General features: G+C 40.0%; 1 protein-coding gene across 1 annotated transcript; it reads left to right on the top strand.

Annotated features, from left to right (window-relative positions):
* Positions 1 to 112: 112 nt before the first annotated feature.
* Positions 113 to 26,139, top strand: LOC112049351 (enhancer of mRNA-decapping protein 4). Its single transcript, XM_024087207.2, has 24 exons — positions 113 to 294; positions 1,294 to 1,499; positions 1,880 to 1,995; positions 3,651 to 3,760; positions 4,306 to 4,460; positions 4,951 to 5,204; positions 5,746 to 5,858; positions 6,578 to 6,772; positions 7,249 to 7,364; positions 8,069 to 8,172; positions 8,748 to 8,877; positions 9,200 to 9,315; positions 9,459 to 9,547; positions 10,430 to 10,509; positions 11,307 to 11,419; positions 12,059 to 12,224; positions 12,682 to 12,906; positions 13,868 to 13,991; positions 14,630 to 14,810; positions 15,540 to 15,705; positions 16,720 to 16,885; positions 17,453 to 17,561; positions 19,692 to 19,915; positions 20,523 to 26,139. The coding sequence occupies exons 1-24, from the start codon at positions 245 to 247 to the stop codon at positions 20,710 to 20,712; spliced, it is 3,498 nt and encodes a 1,165-aa protein (XP_023942975.2). The 5' UTR covers positions 113 to 244; the 3' UTR covers positions 20,713 to 26,139.
* Positions 26,140 to 26,190: the final 51 nt, after the last annotated feature.

Raw genomic sequence — 26,190 nt, 5'->3', positions numbered from 1 at the left:
TTGACTCTTTTGTTCTATGACTCTTTGCTCTTTGTCTTTGGTCATTTGTAATAAACTAAACTAGTACTCTATCTTCATTTGTGGTCTGTACTCTGTGGTACTCTATGGTCACTTGTCAAGTTGTCAGTCGGCTTTTTTGTCGAGTTCGGCAAATTTTTCAGTTTATTAGCGAATAATTCACATTGCAACTAGTGTAATAGTGTATTTTCATGATTAATGTGTGAAATAAATAACTAGCCCAAAAATGCAACCAACTGCAATGCTTCCGAAACTATCGGATACAACTCAAACAATGTGAGAAACTTTTACTTTTTAAAAAAAGTTACTATTAGCGTTTAAAGTCTCAGATAGCTGTAATAAAAAGCTGTAGGTATAATAATTATAAAGATTGAAGGCTGTACTAATGGTTGTATTAACTAAACATAACCTTCAAATAGTCTAAACATTGGCGTACAAGTATTATGATTATGACACTACCTACTTGTTTTTATAGAACTTGCTAACCTTCCTAAAAAGACTACAATGTTTTATTTTACTATATTCAAGTAACGCTTCAGGTTTTCAGCCATCTATAAAAGCTACTTTCAGCCAAGATATTTATGATGAGATGCAAACAAATATCACTGCTAGCCAAATACTTCAGCAGTTGGATTGAGATTACAGTCGCGGAAAGTATGATATGTGGGAAATAATCCTCATGATGATGAAAGTTTTTATCTCAATTATTGACATGTTTAAAAAATTATAATTAATCATGTCACCTTGTTACCTTAAACGCACCACTCCTCATTGGACCAATGTAGTGGGTCTAAGCTCCATATCTTTAGAGCAAGTGTTGATTAGTTAGAGCCCACTACAGGGCTAGATCTCTTTTTTTATAGAGGGTGATAATATGGAGCTTGGACCCACTACATTGCTTGAATGACGAGTGGTGGGTTAAATATATTATATAAATAGGTAATAAGGTGAATTTGACTATATTTTAAGTCTAGGTCTAATCATGAGGTGTAGTAAATAAGATACATGTATCATATTTACTAAGTTATTTATACTGAAATCTTCCATGAAAAATGTGCATTTATTGTTTTATCATAGAGTTGTATATCTCCCTTCATAAAAACTACTTATTAAAATCTAATAATATGCTTCTTTTTATCCCAAAAAAAATCCATGGTTCCTGCAGGTTTTGTATTTCACATGAACAGAGTCACAGGCATAGTTATAAACTGCAAATGCTATGTTATTTGTGTGTATTTAAATAATTTTCACATGAATAAATATTTTCTATTTCAGATCATTCTCTGAAGAAGATAATGTATGCAGTTCGGAGCTTTATTCTTCCGATGTGCTGGTTACTACTAGCCGTGGCACACACAGCCACGGAAGCTCCAAGATAAGACTGAATAGTCTGGTGAACTTCAACTGGCAGGCCAAACTATATTCTGGACAGTTGGTGGCTGTTCATATCAGTGGAAACTATCTTGCTTATAGTGTTATAGGTATTTTTTTTCAAGAAGATTATTTGCCATATCTTTTTTTTAACATGACTAATATTCTCATTCCCCTCCAACTATTCGGGAAAGGCTATTAGGAGTGGGTACAACAATAGACCAACAGGGTGCCAATTGAACCACCTAAAGGTTGTACAGAACCCTTCATCATACCATCATGCATTGTCACTTAATCAGGTGTCAAGTAAGTGTCAAATTGATGTAGCCATGGGCTAACTACTCATTGAAAAAAAGACTACACATTTAACCCAACCAACTCAGGAAGAGTTTTACAGAAAATACTAGTCTTTAGCCCAAACCTTCACTTATTAGTATTTTTTAACTTAATATTTTGTTAATAAAAATATCTATTCCTATTTGAAACTCAGGGCAAACAGGACAATCGGGGCAATCAAAGCCAATGGGTATAGTGAAGATAGTGCAGATCCCTTGTCCAACAGGACAGACAGGACAGAGAGCTCTTATCAAGGGCTTTAAAACACCAGTAAGTACATAAACAGCGTACATTATAAATTTGTGATGGAACACGACTAAAACTCACGTGATGCAATGTTGGAGCATGCCCAGCTAGTTTTGAAAGTGTACAGGTCCTTTAGTCATAAACTGGTTTTTGCAATGCGGTACAATCCAAAATGCGACGCGGCGGCGCGCGCGGCCGCTCGCGTTGAGAGGGGGACTGAGGGGTGGATAGTGAAGGTTCCATTACACTCTCTGACAGTTCATGAATGTATTTCATAATAAATTATTATTAACTAGTAGTAAATTATAAAAATAAGTAAACCTTATTTTTGTAATTCACAATATTTATCAGGACAACTTAATTAACAATTACATGGACGAATGTACTCCTGTCAAACTGGGACTTGATACTATCCCCCATAGTGACACCGCAAAATATCTTGGGATACACCTAGACAAAAAACAAACATGGAGAACACATATAGTAAAAAAACGCGATGAACTAAATCAAACCTTCAGAAAACTTAACTGGCTTATGGGAAGGCATTCGCATGTCTCACTCAGTAATAAATTGCTCATTTATAAAACAGTAATAAAACCAGTGTGGACCTACGGCATTGAACTGTGGGGCACAGCCAAAAACTCAAACTTGGAAATACTACAAAGATTTCAGAATAAAGTTTTAAAAACCATCACAAATGCTCCATGGTTCACTAAGATATCGGAACTACATGAGTATCTTGACATAAAAACAGTAAAAGAAGAGGTTGAACTCAGATCAATGTGCTATAAAAATCGCATAAACACCCATGAAAATAAACTTGCAACTGCCCTCGGTCATCCAATAGATGTTAGAAGGCTAAAGCGCGCCTACATATGGGATCTCCTGTAAAAAAAAAAAAAAAAATCAAAATAATAAGAATGTACAAATGTACAAATGCAATACAAAAAATTAACAAATAAAATAAATTAGCATGGCCTTCAATGGAAGGTCAGCTACACATGCCATGTAGTACCCACAAGCAATTTGCTTAAAGCTGTTGCAGCTGATTGCACAATAGTAATGAATTAAAAAAAAAAAAAAAAAAAAAAAACTTAATTAACAAATCAAACTGTAACCAAAATAAGACTCTAGAATGGCGGAGAATGACCTTGAGTGGAGTCACACACTTGTGAATGTTGTGTGTAGGCTTAAGGGGCCCTTTGACAGTTGACAAACACTCTTCTTTTCCACTCAAGTCACTCTCCCCACCTATCCCAAGTAACCCATACAGTCCATTGGGGAGTCCTACTACAGGACTGCTAGTCATAGCAGAGATCTGCACCGCTACTTTATTGATATTCCTCAGGCACATACTAAACGGTTTAGTTCTATGCTTATACACACTGCAGAAAGCTTTTCCAGCACCCGTTTTCCTGTCCACCTATCTTATTGTATCTTCAAGTCAAGAGTGAACAAACATCTTCTAGGCAAGCTCATTCCCACCATAGTTCTTGTTCCTGTAATAATAATACAGGGCTAATATATAGCCCATATTGACACCCACAAAATAAAGTGGTAAAAGAATTTTTAAAATTGGTTTAGTAGGTCCAGAGATTACCCCCTATAATACTACAAATTTTATCTTTATTGATTAGTTTATAATATTTATTTTTAATAACTTATGTTTTAATTTTTAGGTGCAAGACCTTGCATTTGCGCATATTCAAGACCAAGTGATACTAGCCTGCATTGATGAGATGGGAAATATTTACATATATGAAATTGAACTCAAAAAAGAAGGTTTTTCGTAAGTTTATTAACCTGCCTGTAATTATAAACTTTGCTTGAATTCCTATGTTGTCAGATAAATTAAACAATTTACAGACATCCAGATTAGTATGCTTAGTTTACACTATTAGTGTGTTGATTCTTGATCTTTGACAGAGGGGTCAGCATATATATCATATTGTTATGAGCGAGGCAAGTCAGCATATAATTCGTCTAAGGGCGCGCATCATAGAACTACCTTTTTTTATTCTTTACAAGTAAGCACTTGACTCCAATCCCAACTGATAGTAAGTGATGATGCAGTTTGAGATGGAAGCAGGCAAACTTGTTAGGAGGAGAATGAAAATCCACATCCCTTTCGGTTTCTACACGACATCCTACCGGAACGCTAAATCGCTTGGCGGTACGTCTTTGTCGGTAGCGTGGTAACTCGTCACGACCGAAGCCTCCTACCATCCAGACCTGGACCAATTAAGAAGGGATCGAAGCCAGGACTTCCGTCATGTAAATCTACCGCGCATACCACTGCGCCACGGAGGCCGTCACAATACATATGATTTACAGGGTGACGGCGCTGGCAGAGGTGCGCGAGGACACGGGCGCGGGCGGCAACACGCACCGCGTCGTGTGGTGCCCCTACATCCCCGACGAGGAGGACTCCACCGACGACGATGACGTTGACGTGGCGCGCCTGCTGCTCACCACGCACGCCAACGAGGGTAAGTGTTCATACATTCTTGTGTTTTAAAAAAAAACTAGTGTCTCTGAGACCAACCAACCGAAGTAAAACTTTTTTCCAAAATAAAAACAAAGCGCCATCTATGAGCGTCAAGCATAACTGCACCGCAACAGGTTCTTGAAGTGTACAAAAAGGGATTGTTTCAAAGTTCTCTAAGAACGCCATCTACTGGTGGTTTAAAATAACAAACACTGTGGCTGTAAGGTAGCACGCATCTTAAAAGCCTCGCCCCACACTTTTAGTAATGCATTCATCAACTTACTACCAAGTCAAGCATGCGCAAAAAGTAATATTCCAATGTTTGTAATTCCCCTTCTTGTCTAATTAGTCTTTAGGACTGGTATAATACTAGTCCCAACAGGTGGGGATTAAACCAAACGACTTTGTTATAATCCACATTTCTACCATCAGTAAAGCAGAAAATAGTCTCATTGTGTTTTTTTTACAATAAGCGGTGTGTTGTGTTCCAGCACGTATGTGGAACGTGCGCGCGCTACAGGCAACGTGCTCAGTCGCGGCAGCGAGGGCGGGCGCGGACGCGGGGGCGAGCGCGGCAGCGGGCGGGGTAGCGGGCGCGGGCTGGGTGGCGGCGAGCGACGCGCAGCGAGCGGGCGCGGGGCTGTGCGCGGGCACGCACTCGGCCGCCGTCACCGCGGCCGCCTTCTCGCCCGACGGCACGGCGCTCGCCACCGCCTCCGCGGACGGATACGTCATGTTCGCTCAGGTAATTGCCTTTATTCGGATAAACTTATGCTAATAGCATTTAAAACACATAAAACTTAAAAAAAAACATATTTTGGTATTTGCAACTTGCTTATTTTCTGTAGATTATTTTGGCAATCGGCAATAGTTTCCATTTTGAACTATCATAAGCTCCTCTGTTCCATATCACTTCAGCTACTTCTCTAGTATCATCATCCAATCTCTTCTGCAGCCTACCTTTTTTTATACCTACCTTTTACCTTCTCTAGGATTATGATAACCTCAATATGTGCATGCCCAGCTCCATATCTGTCTTCTGATTTTCTATAGGTCCCAAATAGTTATGTATTTTTACGTTACATAACATCGTTTGTGTTATTAGTTTTTAATATGCTTTGCAGACTGGATAAACCTTTGACACTGTGCTCAGTTTATTCACAATCTAGTTTGTAGCCTCCATTCTGTGAAACGTTTTGTAAGGGCTTTGCTATTCATTAACTGTATAGTGTAGACTGTATAGTATAGCCAGTATAAGAATAGTAACATGGTTGTGGCACGTGCAGGTGTACATGGACCACGAGAGCAGCCCGCGCTGCCTGCACCGCTGGCAGCCGCACGGCGGCAAGCCGCTCAACAGCCTGTTCTTCCTCGACGACCACAAGGACTACCTCACTGAGTAAGTCTCTCAGAACCTGTAAGTGACGTACAGCTCTGACCAATTACCTTCTATTGGACTTGTATCACACTCATCATAACCATATAGTTTTGACAGATGGGTAACCTCTAGCGAGGTAGTTCCTATAGAAGGTAATTTGTCTAAAACTTAAGGTCAAACAGACATAAGCTTTGTCACTTTCTTACTTTATGTCAAATAACAAAGACAAAACTTGTGAATAAGCTATCATAAAAACTATGTCTAAATAATGTTACTGAAATAATAATGTCACATAATGTTAAACATCACATAATGTTTAACATTATGTGATGTTGACTTGTTCACCTTAGGTTTAGATCATCGTTATTTCTTCTTTTACTTAATTAAAACAATTGTATGATTGTGGGTAAGTAATATATACTCAAACAATTATATAAATTGTAAAATTTGCACGCCATTTATATGGCAATACACTGTGACTTTATATTTTGTATGTCCATCTTGTATATTTATTAAGTGTTAGTGTTGGTTAAGGCAAATTAAGTTCATTTCATTTCGAAAAGTTCTCAAAACCAGTCTGTTGTGGGAATTGTGCAGTATGACGTCCACAAATCTCGTCTAGCACATTAAGGCCAACCAAAATTGTATTAAACTGCACCACTTTGGTACAATTCTGGTTTTATAGGGTGGGTGCAATCTCTGTATTAGTACTAGGTAGATAATAATTATGGATGCTTCAGTTCCAACGTCCAGTTCTGGAAGTTCGCGGTGACGGGCGCAGAGAACAACACGTCCATCAAGATCTGGTCGTGCAAGTCGTGGGCGTGCCTGCAGAGCATCACCTTCAGCCCGCCGCCGGGCTGCGAGAGCCTGGGCATCAGCGCCGTGCTGGACGTCAGCGCCAACTTCCTGCTGCTGACTGACTACAACGCCAAGTGAATACTATTTTTTTTTATTCAATGAAAGTTACAAATGAGAAATATAAAGAGGCGTGTGCGTTACTCTGCGTGCGTGCGTGCGTTTTTATGCGTGCGTACATGCATTTGTTCGTGTGTTTGTGTATGTAATCTTTTTCGTGTTTCTAGGACAGCTCAATCGGTTTGAACGAAATAGGCCGCATTAAAAATGGCTTCACGAAACTCTTATATCATAAAACGTTTGTTAGAAATTTAGTTTTTTTTTAATAGCTTTCAAACGGCTATACCGATCGACTCTAAATACTAGTCAGCTCTTAAGCTCAAAAAACTTTCTAAGAATATTTATAGACTTTAAGAAACAGCAGTAAGGTTCATTTTATCGTAAAGTCAATTCAAAGAAATCAATAACAATAGGTACGTACTGTTTATTTGCCATTGTGAACCTTAAGGAGCTACCACTAAGGTCTATTGTGTAACATTACCTTCCGCCCCAGGAACCTGTACGTGCTGCGCATGGCGCGCGACAGCGACGACACGACGGCGTACTGCAAGAGCATCTCGCAGTTCCAGCTGCCCTTCCCTGTGTTGAGCTTCGCCATTGCTAACGCTGGTGAGTGACTTGGATGTCTCCTTGTATTGAATTGAATGTGTTTAGAGCTCAATGGCATGTACATGGTTTAGCAAAGTGGCTATGTACGCAGTATCGTCTGCATATACCGTCAGAGTTGTCTCGCAGAGTATTGGAATCTCGTCCGAGAACATGGAGCATAACAAGGGCTATAGCTGCCTTGGCGAACTCCTGCCACAGCTGGGTGTTCTGATGAGACTTATGCTTAAACCCTAACTCTGAACTTTCTGTCGAAAGTCAAATTGGAATCCTATGACTAGGATTAGCTTATTTAGGATAGCGGTCTTTTGAGTTTGTCAAAATTAAAATTATTAAAATTTATATATTTCAAATTGGCTTACTTTACAAGCATTTTTAAAATGTCCAATTTGACTTTTTATAGAGTTTTACAGTTTGGAAGGCAGAAGAGAAGAAGCAATGAATAAACTCAACAGAAACTCTCGTAAAATCACCATTCTTTATACTGGTCTTTTTTATGTGTCTATTAATTTCTTTGTCTATGTTCAACATACTACATAGTTTAAGCATTGTTCGAGCGAAAATGTAAGACTAAAATGCATGTTGATGACATTTATCAATTGAATAAGAATATAATAATTTATGTTGTAGCTTACTACCATCGGAATAAAATTGAGATATTTTTCAAAAAAGGGTATAATACCCTCGTATTTATATACTGTCAACAGAAGAGAAAATAGCCAAGTGCGAGTCGAGTTGCACGGACCCCTTCCACACGAACGGCTCGGGCGGCGAGGCTGACTCCCCGGTCGACTACGACGACCTGCACCATGTGAGTCTGTCATGTTTCATTTTTTTTTTATTAAAAGTACAAAATTAAACCTAACTATTATGCAACACAAACCACAGTTGGTTTTACTTTGTTTATTTCTTAATCTTACTGAATAGCGACACAATTCATTTAAATGACATTTTTTTTATAGTATAAAAAATGTACAAATGCCTAAACCATTTTCCTTGAGGTAGTTTCTAGTAATCTTGGTTTATATAAAATGTTAATCGTCATAACTGACATTTAGCTTTAGATGTGTTCTAGAAATTTATGTGTCATCGACCCATTTGCCTATTGCATCTTGTCTTTAATGTACACAAATTGTAAGAGAATCCGAGGGCGTAGGTACGAATCCAGTTCGGTGCATGCTCCTCTAACTTTTCAGTTGTGTGCATTTTAAGAATTTAAATATCACGTGTCACAAACGGTGAAGGAAAAACACCGTGAGGAAACCGGCATACCGTTTTGGGCCAGTGTGGTGGATTATTAGCCTAACCGCTCTCATACTGAGAGAAGACCCGTGTTCTACAGTAAGCCGAAAATGGGTTACTAATGATGATCATGATTGTCATCAGGATGACGGCGGTGACGGCAGAGTGCGCGGCGCGTCGCGCGTGCGCATCGAGCTGTACATCGTCCAGCCCAAGAGCTTGCAGCACGCTGAGCTGGAGTACGAGCCCACCACGCCCGGCGCGCAGCTGCACGGTACGTAGAATCGGCGAGGACTCTGCTGGTCTGCTGTATAGACCATACAACTGAAATATTCTTCAAACAGCAAAAAACAAAACGCCATTTATGAATCTCAGGCATCCCAACAGGTTCTTGAAGTGTTGAAAAATGGATTGTTTCAAAGTTCTCTGACAACGCCATCTACTGGTAGTTTTAAATAGCAAACACTGCGTCACTATGAACGTAGATGGCAGCACGCTATTATGCTTTTCATAACTTCTTATAATAAATTTAACTCCTGAAGTCAAGCATGCATAAAGAAGTTTTACGTTAAAAGCTATATATTAATTTAATTCAGATCCAGAGCGGGTGGCGCTGGAGGACGGCGAGGAGGATGCGTGCGGGGACGCGCTGCCCTCCTCCATCATCCAGCAGCAGACGCAGCAGCTCAAGAACTTGCTCATGAGGTCGCAGGTCAGGACTACGTATTTAATGTCGTCAAATTTAACCAGCTGACCTTGAGGGACAGCGAGGAGATAACAAAATCACAATGAAAGAAGTGTACTCGTAACACAAAAAACCAATTTCTTGCCTTAAATATTTCACATAATTTGCAGACACAACCCGGTAGTCTGATGGGGCCCCGACCGGAGTCTCCGACGTCGCTGCCTCCACCGCTGAACCTCATGACTCCGGATGCTTTCAGGTATACAAGCTTTACATTGATATTGAGCTAATTATAGTATATGATACTGGAGTTTCATTCTCATTTAATATGCATTTACCATGTTAAAAAAATTATACCATCCTAAGATCTTACATTACTTTTTAGTTTTTACAAGTGCCTCAACTTGTAAAAACTAAAAAGTAATGTAAGATCTTTGAACTTTTCGATAGTAATTTAGTATTAGCATTGTCTTTATCCTCTAAATTATTTGATATGCAGTTACAATATAATTTGTTGTGCAAGGGTATAAAATTGTAATTTGTAGTGCAAGGGTATAAAATTGTAATTTGTTGTAAATACTAGAGATGCGCCGACTATGACTTTTGCCGATTAGTCGACTAGCCGATTAGATTGCGAGTGTGTCGATGTGTTTTTCTTAATTGCTTGCTGATATAGCTGAGTAAAAGTAATTTTTCCAAGCAAGTGACATGATAAATATTTTTTTTTGTACAAATAATACTATTCTTGTTCATGGAAGTTAAAGACTTGTTTTAAAATTTAATCATGACAAAAAGAACATCTTTAGTAAAGATGTTTTTTTCTTCCTCAATGCATAATATTATTGAGAAATACATACAAAATAATATGCCGACTAGTCGGCGCTTTTTGCCGACTAATCGGCTTTACCGACTAGTCGGCAACTAGTCGGCGCATCACTAGTAAATACGGATAGTTTTCACATAGAATACTAAAGATTCCAGAATCAAACATTGAATTGTGTTCAATGTTCAAAGCGAGTGATTCATAAATTCCTGACTGTCGCTTCCTTGCTACAGGGATTTATCAAGTTTTCGTGAAAAAAAAATGAATTGTCCATTAGATTCACTAGAACAGAAATGAAACAATCTCGTTGTTTCCCAGTTCCCCGGGCAAACGCGACGACGATGACCCGCCTCTGTCCGCCACGCCGGAAATCTCCAACAAGTCCGCACTCTCTGGAGGTAAGTGTCCATTCATTGTAGACTTCTAAAGTAGGCGAAATATACAGTCGATACATCAAACTCATCCATTCACAATTGTATGAAAAAGTTCAGTCCTAGATTAGCCTATAAGCTATTTAAGCAATTGCTTACACCAGGTACGGCCAAGAGAAAAAACATGAAAGTCAAAGCAAATTCAAAATCCGTGTGTTTTAACATTGAGTGATATGTCTACCAACATTTATTCATTCTTTGTAGTTCGAAAATTTTGACTATGAAATACTTTAAATAGAACAAATTGACATATTTCTGCATGTTGGCTTCAAATTATTCTTTCATTTAAAATATATTTTGTAGTTACTCACAATTCATTTTCGGTTTATTTTGATTACAATTAATCTATATATATAAAAATTAATTGCTGTTCATTAGTCTCGCTAAAACTCGAGAACGGCTGAGTGGATTTATCTCATCTTGGTCAGAAATGTTCGTGGAGGTATAGAGAAGGTCTAAAAGGTGAGAAAAACTAGAATAATTGCCGGGAAAACCATAAAAACAACCGTTTTCTATTTCTCATACAAATGTCAAGTAGAAAAAGTAGGGTAGGGAGGGGTAGGGTAGGGTTAGAGTAGGGATAGGGAAGAAGTGCACATAAGTCAAAGCGAAGCTTGACCGGGTCCACTAGTCTAAAATATGAAATAAGAAAATATTTTTGGAATCTCTAACAATACTGGATGCAATTGACTTTAATTATACAAAATGTTGATTATATTTTTAGATCCTGTATAGCAAGGTTAAATACATGTGGTTTTGTCCAGCGATATCTGACGAGGCGCCGCTGGTAGAGAACAAAGCGTCGGGCGGCTCCAGCCCGAGTCGCGAGGTGCAGGAGATCATGGGCCACAACGACCAGCCCTTCTACACGGACTTGGTGAGACATCCACTCCAGTACGTCTATGATGTGTATTAGGACATAATGTCTCGTAAAAATTCAAAAATTCAAGGATATGATGCGTATTTCAATATACACACTACATATTTCATAAAGAAAATGTTTCTACATTTTCTTTATTATTACATGTTTTTGATAGCAGATGCATCCCACTTCTGATGCACGTGTATGTGACAGCTAATCTGATACAGCTAAAGTATGGAATGTTCTACAGTAATCTTTTCACTGCCATTTACAGTTTAGACGTCCTTAAAGTATAGAGTTAATAGTAGGCATCTTCTTTTACATAGAAAAGTTCTAAGAGTAAATAAAATGCGGCATTATCAGCAAGCAGGACCTATTGACCGACTAGCTACTGGACCGATTTTAAAAATTCTTCCATCAATAGGGTGCTATAGCTTGGCAATTTTATTGATGACACTCCCATGATATGCGGGCGACGGGAAGAAAGGACTCCTCCCGCGCCCCGCGTACCATCGGGAATACTACAAACGAATTTGCCAAGCTATACATTATCTACGAGTAACAGACTATATTTTATGCATGTGTACCTCGTCCTCACCCTCCGTAGTTCATTTTAATTCTGCGGTGAAACTAATCAAATTGTCTCTACATCAGGAAGAGGAGGAAGAGCTGACGAAGCAGAACGGCGCGCAAGAGCCGCAAGCCGCGCTGGAAGCTGCGCCGGCCGCAGACAGCCTGGCGCCCGCGGGACAGTTGTTCGGCGCCGACTTCTTCGCCCCGCCGGAGAAACCGCCGCCGCCCGCCAAACTCACTCACGCTAGTTAGTATACTAATAGGGAATATGCATGTAATTTAACTACCGATGTACTAAGTAAGAATTCATACGCGCGTTGTCGAAGTACTAGACATCAATATATCGCGTCCACAAGCATCGCGCGAATTTAAAATACGCGCGTAAATCGCGTGCACTACGCCAAACTCTCAACACGCGCTTGATTCGCGTGCAATTCGTATTGCGTGCAAGTCGAAATACTAGGGACGCCTTGTTGCGTCAAGTTAACGCGCGAACTCTAGAGCGAGTGCACCTTTGTCCAGGTCTGGCTGGTGGGAGACTTCGGCCGTGGCTAGTTACCGGCAAAGACGTACCGCCAAGCGATTTAGCGTTCCGGTACGATGCCGTGTAGAAACCGAAAGGGGTGTAATTAGTCTGGGGTTACAGGAGTTCGTCGAAGCGTATTTGGCTTTACATTATTTATTTGTATCTATGTTTCTTTCAGACAGCGACACATCGTGGCCCCAGATATCGCTGGCGCAGATCAACGAAGCGAACGCGCGCAAAGCGACGAGCGACAAGTCGAGCGCTCAGTCGCTCAGCGCGCCGCATCTCGCTCACGTGCCGAGCGCTCCCGTGAGCGAGCCGAGCGTGATCGAGCGGCACGTCGTGGACGAGGACACTAAGCGACGCTTGGAGTCGCTTGAACAAAAGCTGGATACTGTAACTGGTATGTATTGCTTCTATAGTAAGATCCCAGGGCCCCCAGACATTACTTATTCTCTGAGTAATGAAAAAGATGGGATATAGTAGTTATGTGTATACTCCAAACGTAACGTATGTTCGCAAGCTTGGATCGAAGGCCAGTTTACAGATACCAGGTGCGAAAGGTACGTAAAATCCTTACTTACTTTTCTAAGTCTAAGTGCTGATTTTTATATAGTTTAGTGTTATCGCCGCGTTGCAACGACTTGCGGTACGGACGGCTTCTGTGCGCTCGTGGCGTTCGAGCCGTCCACAACTCTTGTTGTGTAATTCTTTATGGGTTACTTGGGATAGGCGGGGAGAGTGACTTGAGTGGAAAAGGGGAGTGTTTGTTAACAGTCAAAGGATCCTTTAACCCTACACAACGTTCACTAGTGCGTGACTTCACTCAAGGTCATTCTCTGCCATTGTAGGGCATTTAATTGTCCTGACAAATGTTGTGAATCATAACCTTTGTTCGACATTAGTTTTCTTATTCTTGTAATCAACTCTGAGTCTGCTAAAATATGTTTTATGGAATATTGTTAATAATCAACAATCAACACTGACAGACACTTCCCGTCGGCGGTAATTTCTGCCAGACGCTTTAAAGCTTGTAAAAAATAATCATAAATTCACTTACATTCTGCTTTTCTTGCTTCATCTTTATTTATGACGTTTGGAGAACTATTTTAATACTTTTTGTAAGCAGCCAGACCAATCCTACGGGCTAAACTCCAGACAAATTAAATAGTCGATATAAGTATGAGTGTAAGGGCAGTTATTTTTTTTCTAGAATAAATAATAATAATAATAAAATAAATTTAGAATTTTGTATATTTGACCCGCGCGGTTTACGCTTAAACGGATTTCGCTTAAGCAGATTACGCTTAAGCTAATTACGCTTAAGCGGATTACGCGTTGTCTGAAGTAGCGCTACTCCGCAGAGCTGCTGTCGGCGCAGGCGCACTCGCTGGCGGCCGTGCGCGCCGAGCTGCAGGCGCCGCGCGCGCTGCTGGACGAGTCGCTGCAGCGCACCGCCAGCACCGTCGACAGCGCGCTCAGCGCCGGGTAACGTGCCCTTTATTCTTACTACGTTAAGGTCCAAATTTGTATGCATTCATGTATTAGACGTACTGCCGGGCTATTGGTACTATATAAATGGCTTAATTTCATTGATTCGAATTGTAAACAAATTATACCTAAATATTGCCTACAGTGTCGAATTGTATGTTCAAGAAATGTAAAAACTATTTATACACAAATATATAATGTAAGTAAACATAGAATTGTGCATTTGTGCGCTCAGTGGAGTAGAGAAATTCGGATTACTTTTTGCGGATTCGGATTTTGTTAGCACGTAACATATCTACTACTAGCTTGGACCAATTATTGTATAGGACCTGCCTCGCTAGACGTTACTTTTCTGTTAAAGTATATGATCAACGATCTAATGCGATTATAAAAACTGTCTCTATAGAATCGATGTTAAATAGTTGTAATCGTGTTCGTCGGTTAAAGAGCTCTGTAAAAATGTCTTTTTGTGTAATTGAATTGTGTAAAAAACGGGCAAAAACTTCTAGTTTAGTATAAGATATATACCAAATCTAAGCTCGTTTTCCTCAGAAAATGACAGGTCCTTTTATAATTGGTCTGAGACTACTAGAAAATATTAATGTAAAAGTGTGTGTCGTGCGGTTGTGCCGCAGATGGGAGCGCATCGCGCGGCTGGGCGAGGCGGCCAGCACGGCGGCGGCGGCGGCGGCGGGCAAGGGCGCGGCGCGCGCGCTGGAGCCGCTGGCGCACGCGCTGCAGCACGAGCTGGCCGCCAAGCTGTCCGCCACCGACCGCCTGTTGCGCGAGAACATCGACAAGCTGGCCAACAGCAAGGTCTTCTTAACTTGGTTTATCTCCTTGCGCCGTATTCCTCATTGCTGAGGGTCGAGACCCCTTACATATGCTTGCTTTTTGACGATGTCGCGCCATGTGGCTCGTGTGCCTTTGTGTCGACTGTGGCGCGGTCTGACTAACGCATCGGGCTCGAGGTCTCTTCCCTTCCACTTTGCCAGTGATTACTAGTTTCTCTAGGAATCCTGGCAATGTGTGTTTGACATAATTTTAATTGACATTTTAACATTTAATTGGTAATAATTACTTGACTTTGCACTAAATTTAACATGGTTTAATAATTTTGACAATAATTTTCACAGTAGTTTTTAATTAGATTTGGTCATAATCATTGAATCTTAAAATGTTAAATTGTATAAGCTATTACATATGTTTTCTTTTTTATCTGTTTTGCTTTTAAATTAGGATTATACATAGTCTATTTAAATTTTTCATACACCAAATTATTATGGTAGAAAGTATCAGGGTCTTATTTTAGGTCAGGATTAATTAAGTAATCTTTGTAAACCTGCTTTCTGATGAATAAATAAATTATTATTATTATTAATGTGGTCGAAGTACGCGAGGATCCTCTGAAGACAGGTGGTGGGCAGTCTCCTTGAGATCACTCCGTAATCACTCGGATTATCGATTGTTTTGCCTATAGACTTCTTAGTAGGATCGCTGCAAATTCACCGTGATCCTTTGCCTGACTCGTATCTCGTCCGGCAGACGGTAATGGAGCGGCTGAGCACGGCCATCGCCAAGTCACTGTCGGAGATGGTGCGCGAGTCGTTCCGCCAGGCGCTGTTCGAGAGCGTGGTGCCCGCCATGGAGAAGACGCACGCGCAGATCTTCCACCAGCTCAACCACGCCTTCCAGAGCGGCACCAAGGAGTGTGAGTACACAAAGTGCAAACAACAAACAAAATAGAAAATACACTGAGTGCCTCATCAGTGCATTGTGTGCTTACGTTGTGTTGACGCACACGACGTCGCAGCGTAAGAGTACGACCCAGTCGGTCCCAACAGTGCACACATGACAAATGACTGTTGCACTGTCCGTCGTCCGTTGAAATTTCGTATGCGCGTTAATATCGCATGTGATTGAAAATATATGAAAAACGACGTAGCGTCGACGCTCCGCCCTAAAGGTGCTCCGACATGTTGGCAATATTTATATTTTTAGCAGACTCAATAGTTGATTATAAAAATAAGAAAACCAATGTCGAACAAAGGTTAATTAACAAATCAAACTGTAACCAAAATAAAACCCTAGAATGGCAGAGAATGAACTTATGTGGAGTCACGCACTTGTGAACATTATCTGTAGGGTTAAAAGCGCCTTTGATAGTTAACAAACACTCCCGTTTTCCACTCACGTCAGTCTCCCCGCTTATCCCAAGTAACCCATAAAGAAAATTACACAAGAAATGTGGACGGCTCGAACCGTCGTTTCCGCCCGATCGTTACCCCTCTCTGACTCCCTAATCTTTACAAAAACAAGTTGCGCCACCTAGCGTCGGCACGAGCCAACACGAGATCGATTGACGCCATATCCGTCTCAGTCTATTTCCTACAATATATTATGTTTCGTTCCACATACCCAATATACAAAAAAGGGCACGCAAAATGAAGCTATTTACTATTCCAGCATGTAGGTTGGTGCAAACTCGCGAGTCACCTCTTGTTCGCGCGTTGGCTTTGCTAAGCGGGGTATTGGAGTGGGATCCGTGCTTAGATTTGTTTTTCTCCTCGCCTGCTGAATTTCACAGGACTTTTAGCAGATACGTACAAGTAATGCAGTAATTATAGATAGTTTATATAAACATATTAGGTTAAGCCTGTAATGTTTATATATGACATATGTGTATAAAATAAATAAATAAATTATTGTGTGTACTGTGTGACAGTCGCAGCGAACACCGAGGCGGCGGCGCGCGCGGCGGCCGAGCGCGGCGGCGCGGCGGCGGCGGCGTCGCTGCGCAGCGCGCTGGAGCGGCATGCGGAGGCGCTGGCGCACGCCGCCCCGTTGCAGCCGCAGCTGTTCGCCACGCAGCTCAAGGACGTCGTGCACGGGTGCGAACACGTGCGCTCTCTCTCAACAAAAAACATTCTCGATGGTCCGCGCGGGCCGGGAGGGGGGTAGCGATGCTCCGCGCGCACGACTTCATACCCACGCAATCCTTCCCCCGTCGCCCGCATATCTTCTCGTCGAACTTGCCAAGCTATACTCGCTCTATCTTCATCATTATCAACCCGTATTCGGCTCACTGCTGAACTCGGGTCTCCTCTCAGAAAGACAGGGATTAGGCCAATAGTCCACCACGCTGGCCCAATGCGGATTGGCAGACTTCACACACGAATTCTCTGGTGTGCAGGTTTCCTCACGATTGTTTTTTTCACCGTTTAAGACACGTGATATTTAATTTCTTAAAATGCACACAATTGAAAAGTTGGAGGTACATACACCGGACCGGATTCGAACCTACGCCCTCCAGAATCGGAGGCAGAGGTCATATCCACTGAGATATCACGACTCTATCTTCAGTGGATTACTATTGCACTCCTGAGTCAACAGTCTACTTTCACCGTCAGCTGCTGGAGCGCCAATATTCGTATTACATGACATGTTTGCGTGTCCAGGGTGCTAGAGAAGGAAGTGTCGTGGTGGCGCGACCAGACTCGCGCGGTGGTGCAGCAGTCGCGAGCGCACTCGCCCGCGCTCCTCACGCCCTCCATACCTGACCGACAGGTATTTATCATAATATTATTTATTTATTTTGTAAATTTACTGCATTTTATATTTAACACTTATGATATAGGTATTTTTAGCACAGCTGGCTAACCAAAACATCACTCATCTCCGATCCAACAAATTGGACTGATATGTGTTTAAGAGACTAAGCGACCACCATAGCAATAAGTATCATAGATTCCTTGTCTTCGCGGTACATCTGCAATATATGATGTCAAGGGGAGGGGACACCCATTCCTGTTAATAGTTGAATAGAGATTGTGTAAACCTGCACCCCTGTACTACGAGGACACGGTGATGTAGGTTACCTATAATGTTTGTACGATATTGAGATCATATCAATAGATGGTATGGTAGCTGGAGGCAATGCGGTATCGCGGTTTCGGTGCAGACCTTACACTGACAATTTAGAAAATGACCTTAGATGATATTCATAGACCTAAAGGCCCACGCAAACAGAAAGTGTATTAATTGCAAGCTTTAACTGCGCCAACGTTTTCAGAGACCTCCCCGGAGCGCCAGAAACTGTGTCCAGGAGTCCTTGCCATTCCTGCTCAGAGTATATTCATTTGCACTCACTCACTCACATTCGTATTTTCTTAGTAGCATATACAGGGTGTCCATATACGGAGAAGTCTGATCTGATTCACTAGAACGGCATCTAGTTCTATATTAGAAAGGGTATTCAAAGCTGCTCTTGTATGATCTTATCAAATTTGGCTAGGCGGGGTGAACAACACAAGCGTAGAAAGGAAGTGTTAGTTACCTGTCAAGGACGTCCTTAACCCTACACTATCGGTCACAAGTCCGGGAATCTACTCGGAAGTTTTTCTCTCTGCCATATGATGGACTCGACTCCGGGGCTAGGTACAGGCATATGAGATCAACATTACGCCTCAGGTGGTCTCATCGTGGACACAATACTTGCTTGTCCTGTGAAGTATTGCTATATTTAAAAGTGATGATTTTTGACTAACCATAGGGTGAGCATTTCGGAATTTGTCAGGGAAATTGGAAATTGTTTTAGAAATGTCAGACATTTTTGTCAGTGCTTTCTAGTGGACACCCTGATATATGTACACTGTACAGCTATTTGATGAGTTGTAAGTCGTTTCACCTTTTAAAAATTCAGTGGGTAATGAAATTAATTTTAAATAAAGGTTAGATAAATTATAATAATTAATGAATTAGTTTGATAGCTTTAAATTCTTAAAGCCCTCTATTTATCATGCCTTTATTCTTTTATTAATGTAATGAATTGCCAAAATAGTTATTGCTTAGTTACTAATGTTACTTTACTATAGACATAAAGTTTATGAATATTTCCCATAATTCACCTTAGAATGAGATTAAAGACAGTAATTTTTCAATCATTTTTATTATAAATTATTGTTTTTCTAGTGTTGTCTGACTAGTGTGTTAATTTAAAAAAAAACCTTTCCCATAAGGCCCTGAAACAATACGCAGGTAATTTTTATTCCATATAATTGACGAACAAAGCAGATGGTTTTGGTTAAACAGAGTTATACTTCACAAGGCATGCAATAAAGTACTATTTTGTATTCATCAATGTGACTGTAATTACATCAGAAACCTTACTGTGATTTGGCCTGTATTGTATGCTCGTATACAGGCCAAAACACACTAATGTTCTGCAGTAGAAGTGGTCCGGGGTGGCTCTGTCAGGAAAGCTTTACTAGTACTTGGTAACAGGGGCGAAGTGGGGAAATGATTAATAATAATCATTGCTTGTATGTTTGTTTGTCTCCTGTAACATGTGACCCACGATTTATACGTAGGTCCGGTCAGGATAGCGGCTATACGCAGGTCCACTGATCCGCAGAGTGCGTATCGGACGCATCGTGATTTTAAATTTCGGATGAGTGGACGCACTTGAATTACTTTCTATACAAAGAATACTAAAATTTGTTTGATGCAATGCGCCCGATGTGGGTCTGTAGACGTCTGCCATAAACCAAAAATACAGCTCTCTCTTTCGTCCTATTACAACGAAAGAACAAAGTTTCGGCTGTATTGGTAAACAATATGCCATTTTGTCTTTAAGAGATATCTTAGGCTTACTGTTACGGTCCTATCGCACACACTCATACTGGACGCAACTCGCAGATGCAGATGAACCAGATCCAGTCGCTGGTGATGAGCGGCGAGGTGAACACCGCGTTCCAGCTGGCGCTGTCCGCCTCCGACCTGGCGCTGGTGGTGGCGGCGTGCCGCGCTGCCGACCCCACGCGCGTGTTCGGCCCGCCCTGCTGCCTCAAGCAGCACGTGCTGCTGTCGCTCGTGCAGCAGCTCGGCGCCGACATGGCCAACGACACACACCTCAAGCACAGGTACGACACACCATTGTATATGCTGAATCGTTGAAGGGCTTGAAAGTTCGGTATTCATTCATTCTTTCGCCTCTGAAGCTAGTACACTACAACACTACAGATTCTCAGCCTCTCCCATTCACCAACGACATCACGGGGCTAAAATCACAGGTACACTAGACGTAACTTACGACTATTCATCAAATTTCCAAATATTTAACCTCAAGCAATGAGCTAACCCTTTACGTATTACAACTACTCATCAAATTTACAAATATTTGACCTCAAGCAATAAGCTAACCCTTTAAGTATTACTACTACTCACCAAATTTACAAATTTTGACCTCAAGCAATAAGCTAACCCTTCTCACCCTTAACCTCTTTCTTCGTCATAAACTAGCTTCCCATCCCATATAGATTTTGACAAAACTAAGAAAATCTCAAGTTTACTGATACTAGTGAACATTTGGTCCTTCTGATTTCTGAAGTCCATTTTCAACAATTATCGTCATATTTCAACTAATTAACAAAAACGAAAACTGACAAATTATATACCAAAATCTGCCTCATGAATTGTTTTATATTATGTATACAATAGATTGCCCTAACAGTATTCACTTGTACACAGGTATCTAGAAGACGCGATAATGAACCTGGACCCCAGCAACCCGGTGATGCGCGAGCACCTGCCCGGCGTGGTGCGCGAGCTGCAGAAGCAGATCAACAACTTCCTCAGCAGCAACGTTGGACACGCGCTCAGCCGCTCCTTCCGCGTGCTGCTGATGGCCACCGACGCGCTGCTCAAGCAGGCGGCCTGACCGCGCTGCTGCCGGTGCCGCTGCGCTTGCCCGCACACGTGATATATACCCTAGCGGTGACAGTGACTCAAGTGATATATATCCTAGTGGTTACAATGACTCAAGTGACGTTCATAGTGATATATACCCTAGCGGTTACAGTGACTCAAGTGATATATACCCTAGCAGTTTACATTGACTCAAGTGACATTCATAGTGATATTATACCCTAGCGGTTACATATACTCAAGTGACGTTCATAGTGATATATACCCTAGCGGTTACATTGACTCAAGTGACGTTCATAGTGATTTAAACCATAGCGGCTTACATTGACTCAAGTAACGTTCATAGTGATATAATACCCTAGCGGTTACATGTACTCAAGTGATGTTCACAGTGATATATACCGTAGCGGTTTACATTGACTTAAGTGATGTTCATAGTGCTATATGCCCTAGTGATTGTGTTTACAATGACTCAAGTGATGTTCAGTGATAATATATACCCTAGCAGTTGCGTTTACAATGACTCGAGTTATGTTCAAAGTGATAATATATACCCAAGTGGTTGTGTTTACAATGACTCAACCGATGTTCATAGTGAAACATACCCTAGCGGTTGCTTTCACTGACTCTAGTGACATTCATGGTGATATATAGCGGTTGTTTATACTGACCGCAGTGATGTTTAGTGATATATCCTAGAGGTATCATTTACACTGACTTGAGGGACATTCATAGTGATATATTATACCCTAGTGGATACATATACACTGACTCAAGTGATGTTCATAGTGATATATATCCTAGCGGTTGCATTTACAATGACTTGAGTGATGTTCATAGTGATAATATATACCCTAGTGGTTACATACACACTGACTCAAGTGATGTTCATAGTGATGTATATCCTAGCGGTTATGTTTACTCGGGCTAGAGTGACTCTCAGTGATATATAGCCTAGCAGTTACGTTAATTCTAACCGCAATGATGTTCACTGATATATATATTGACTGTTACATACTCATAGCAGTGATATAGCGGATTTAATGTACCCAAGTGTTAATGCACTGATTGAGCAGTGTTTATTTAGACATTTATAAATTTAAACTAAATATTGTAATGATTGTTTTTTTTGAATACTGAAATAGAAAAATGTCTAAAGCTTTACCTTAATTTGACTAGTTTTAAATCCAAATGTTGGGTATAATTATGTGGTTATTGTCAAAACATACCTTGATATCCAACCTGTGCAGAATTCTTAAAATATATCTGAAATCTTGAAAACCAGAACTTGTACAGTATAAGTGCACGATATATTTAATTTGAGGAAATCTGATTTATGTTGCATTGCGTTGTTAATAACTAAAACTTGTATTTGAAACTGGTTGTCTGGTCATGTCATATGTTCTGACTACGCACTTGAATTTTAGACATTTTTTTTTATTCTTTACAAGTTAGCCATCGACTTCAATCTCACCTGATGGTAAGTGAAGATGGAAGCGGGCTAACTTGTTAGGAGGATGAAAATCATTCACCTTGAAATTCAAATTCCTTAGATACAGAGCAACAAATTGGTGCTGACTCTTTGGGCGGGTTCAAGGAGCTTTGACCTTTATACATGAATCCTTATGCCAATGTATTTGCTGTTTGTATGACTAGAAAATACATGAAGCAAAGAAAAGTGGGTCAGAGGAAAATGAGGTAGATTAAAGTATTATATTATTAAAAACCTTTAATACTCGGTAAAAACGTAATAAGTAGTAAATGGTACTGCTTTTTAGAATTCTAACTGTTTGATTGTATTGTTAATGTTTTGGTCCTTACAATATAAGAAATGATTCAATGATTTATCAAAAAAAAAGTATTTTATTTGACATTGCTATAAATTATTTTCTGTAATCGTTAAAATAGTCTTAAATGAAACCTTTTATAGTGCTTTTAGTTTTAAATTAAATATAGAATATAGAATTTTTATAGACAAAGCATATAGCAGTCGTGGTTCCCGTTCCCGTAAGAATATGGGCATATATATAGCTTCCCAACAGTGAAAGAATTTTTCAAATTGATTCAGTAGTTTCAGAGCATATTGCATGCAAATACACAATCAAATCTTTCCTTTTTATAATATGTATTTGTATATATAAAACTTAACGACTGAGTATGTAGATTATACCTAGCACTTGTATATAACGCATACATTGAATTGTAACACTAATAAAAGGATAGGAATGATTGTCTGAATGTCAAGGTAGTTTTATATACTTGTAATATTGACTAGTCCATACAACATTGTTCTAGCTTAAGCCTTTTAAGCTAAAAGGAGATGATCCAAAATTGTATGGAGCCCAGGTCCAGTCATTGTACCCTAGCGGAAATAAAAGAAAATATTTTTTTTAACTATTTTTGATTATACAAATCTATAAATTTACTTTAATTCTTTCAAAATAATATTCATTATCTGCCAAGAAATGCAACACTATTAAGGTTAATAATGGCGGATTGATGACGTTTTCAATGCAGTCATCTATTTGACGTTTGCTGTCAATTGTCATGTCATAGTGGGCATGATGACTAGGTTTGAATATATTGATTTTTATGATACATTCGGGTAAATAAGGTCTATGTTAACTAATTTATCCGCGGCAGTGCCGCAAATCTGACCCTTTAAATCCCTGTAGCTCCGAAAGTAATGATCGCAGATACCGTGTTACTTTTACAAAATTGCTTTACTATTAGTATACTCTTAATTTATATACAATTTAAAAAACTGTCATCATCCCTGTTGCTTTAAGGGTGCCATCTTGATATAACTCAAAAACTTGGGTTTTAATTTTATTTATTTCTTTTTATTTAGTCACATTTATTCACTTTAATAAATTTTAATAAGATCCTTGTATTTTTAAAATTTTAAAGATATGGGGTACAAGACAGGACCTGAAATGGACCATCTCCTTTAAAAGATTCTAATTATAAAAGGCGTACATAAAGTCACGAATTCCTGTCCCATGCCAGTTTGCCATCCCAACAGACTATGAGAGTGAGGGAATAATAAATTCACCTATGTTAGCTCTCACACTTGTGCACTATAATATCCAGTATAAATACATCAAATGATTAATTCAAGTTTGTTTATTTTTGTTTTTAATTTAATTAATAATATGGTAGAATGTCACTGTGGCTATGTATATCCGTGGTGTCACCTGGATCAAGGTAAATCGCAAATAATTTTTTTTCTTTCTTTTTTTTTCTTTCTTTCAAATATTATTTTATACAAAACAATACATTACAAACATAGAAATATTTGAATTGTAAAATAATTTACAATTTCGTAGGTGTGATCAGAAAATCAAATCTATAATTCGTGTGGATTAACTTGACTGCTACCTTAAGCAACAAACATTATTCGAGCCAGGTGTCAAGTTATTCCGCACGAGCTGTAACGCGCAGACGAATTTGCAGGCACTCATAGTATGTTTCTTGTCTTACTACCATAACTAAAGAAGATGTAACTTAAAACTCGCATACATTGTTGAACTGCGCTGTTTCAAGGTTATGCCAACTGTTTGTCTTTGTAGTGATGAGACAAAATAACGAGGCAATTATAATTGAATATGTTTGAAACGCAATCTCTGAGCGGTCAGACTTTAGATGACTATTGATATTGTGGAATGCGTTTTTTAATTATCACGATTTAACGAGTATTTCGTGAGTAACTATATATGTAACGCCGCCATGTTTCTTATCGCCATAAACCATAATGTTATTGTTTATTTTTTATGTTATGGTATGTTATTTTACAGCAGCTTGAAGTGCACATTAAAAAAAGCATTACGACAATAGGTACATCAACGGATGAGAATTGAACCTTGGACTTTTTCATTTCATTAGACCTTCAGTCCATGAGGTGTTGAGGCTCGATTTTTTTATTGTTGACTTTAGTGTTTTTATGAATAATAAAATAATTTGTTATGTTTTCTGCGAACAAAAATTGGACTAAGTATTTGTAGAAATGGCTAGTTGGATTATTGTAATACAATTTAGTTAAAAGTTATAGAACATGTAAGTAAGGGTGGGGTTAGAAATGGTCGCTTGAAAAAAATAATTGATTTAAATGAAGCAACAAAAAACTAAATTACAGTTTATTTCATATAGCATGGTGCCGGTTACAATTCGTTTCGCTCTTTAAAGTTGGCCGCGTTAATAGTACGTTTTATGGACGTCATAAGGCAACTGTCACCGTACCCATGCTATTTGAAAAACATTATAGATCGGATGCTGTCGGTACATACCTACATACTGACTATTAGTGTCGCCGCACACGGGCCACACGCGACAGCCACAAACGCTGCCACAAGAAGCAAGAAGGGGCCACAAAAGTAACTGAAGTGCGACAGCTACTTGTGGTCGGTGGTCGACACTTGTGATCGGTGGCTGCTACTTTTCGACTCTGACAGGTTTACTGAGATATGGAGAGAGGGGTGTGGGATCGCCCGAGTGGCGTGTGGCGGCGTAAAGTTTTTTTTTTTTTTATTCTTTACAAGTTAGATTGATTACAATATCACCTGATAGTAAGTGATGATGTAACTTAAGATGGAAGCGGGCTAACTTGTTAGGAGGAGGAAAGAAAGAAGAAGTAGAATCTAAAAGTTACAGACAGTCAGTACCCTATCCTTATGACAGCATGTCTGTCTGTAACCCTTAAAAAGAAAGGGTGTACAGCTCAGCATATGCCGTGCACTACGTACCAGTATAATATACGGCGCTGATTTTCAGCTGAGACTCGTGTGACGTCACAGCTTATTACTAAATTAAAATAAGCAGCAAATATGTGTACCATTTTAAAAATATATAATTACTAATTAAACTCCACGACAGGAATCCACACCCCTCTCGGTTTCTACACGACATCATACCGGACGCTAAATCGCTTGGCGGTACGTCTTTGTCGGTAGGCTGGCCACGGCCAAAGCCTCCCACCAGCCAGACCTGGACCAATTAAGAAAACCTCAATCGGCCCAGCTGGGGATCGAACCCAGGACCTCCGTCTTGTCAATCCATCGCGCACACCACTGCGCCACGGAGTCCGTAAAAGTGGCCTGTGTGAGCCACAAAAAGCGAGCAGCGACAATTGTAGCGTGTGGCGGCCACCGGCTGTAACCGTGTGGGCGAGTCCATATAAAATGTATAAAAACTACAGGAAATATGCCGGTAGCGGCGTTTTGTGGTTGTGAACGGTGGCCCGTGTGCGGGACCCCTTATAACTAATACACCGTATACTGACTATAGTATGCGAACGAGACGATAATAAAAGCAACCCCATTTATAATCCTTATCTACCCGTGTTTGTCATTTAAAGTATTAAGTAAACTAAATGCCTATGACTAAACTGTTTATGATGAAAATATCACGTTAAAAATGTGAATAAAATTTATTTGATTTGTTATTTGTGTTTATTTTTCAAACCCACCTATCAACCAACATAATTAAGATAACA

This window comes from Bicyclus anynana, chromosome 3 (genome assembly GCF_947172395.1).
Source record: "Bicyclus anynana chromosome 3, ilBicAnyn1.1, whole genome shotgun sequence".
NCBI lineage: Eukaryota > Metazoa > Arthropoda > Insecta > Lepidoptera > Nymphalidae > Bicyclus > Bicyclus anynana.
The sequence above is the reverse complement of the archived record's forward strand: the minus strand, read 5'-3'. Positions and strand labels throughout refer to the sequence as shown.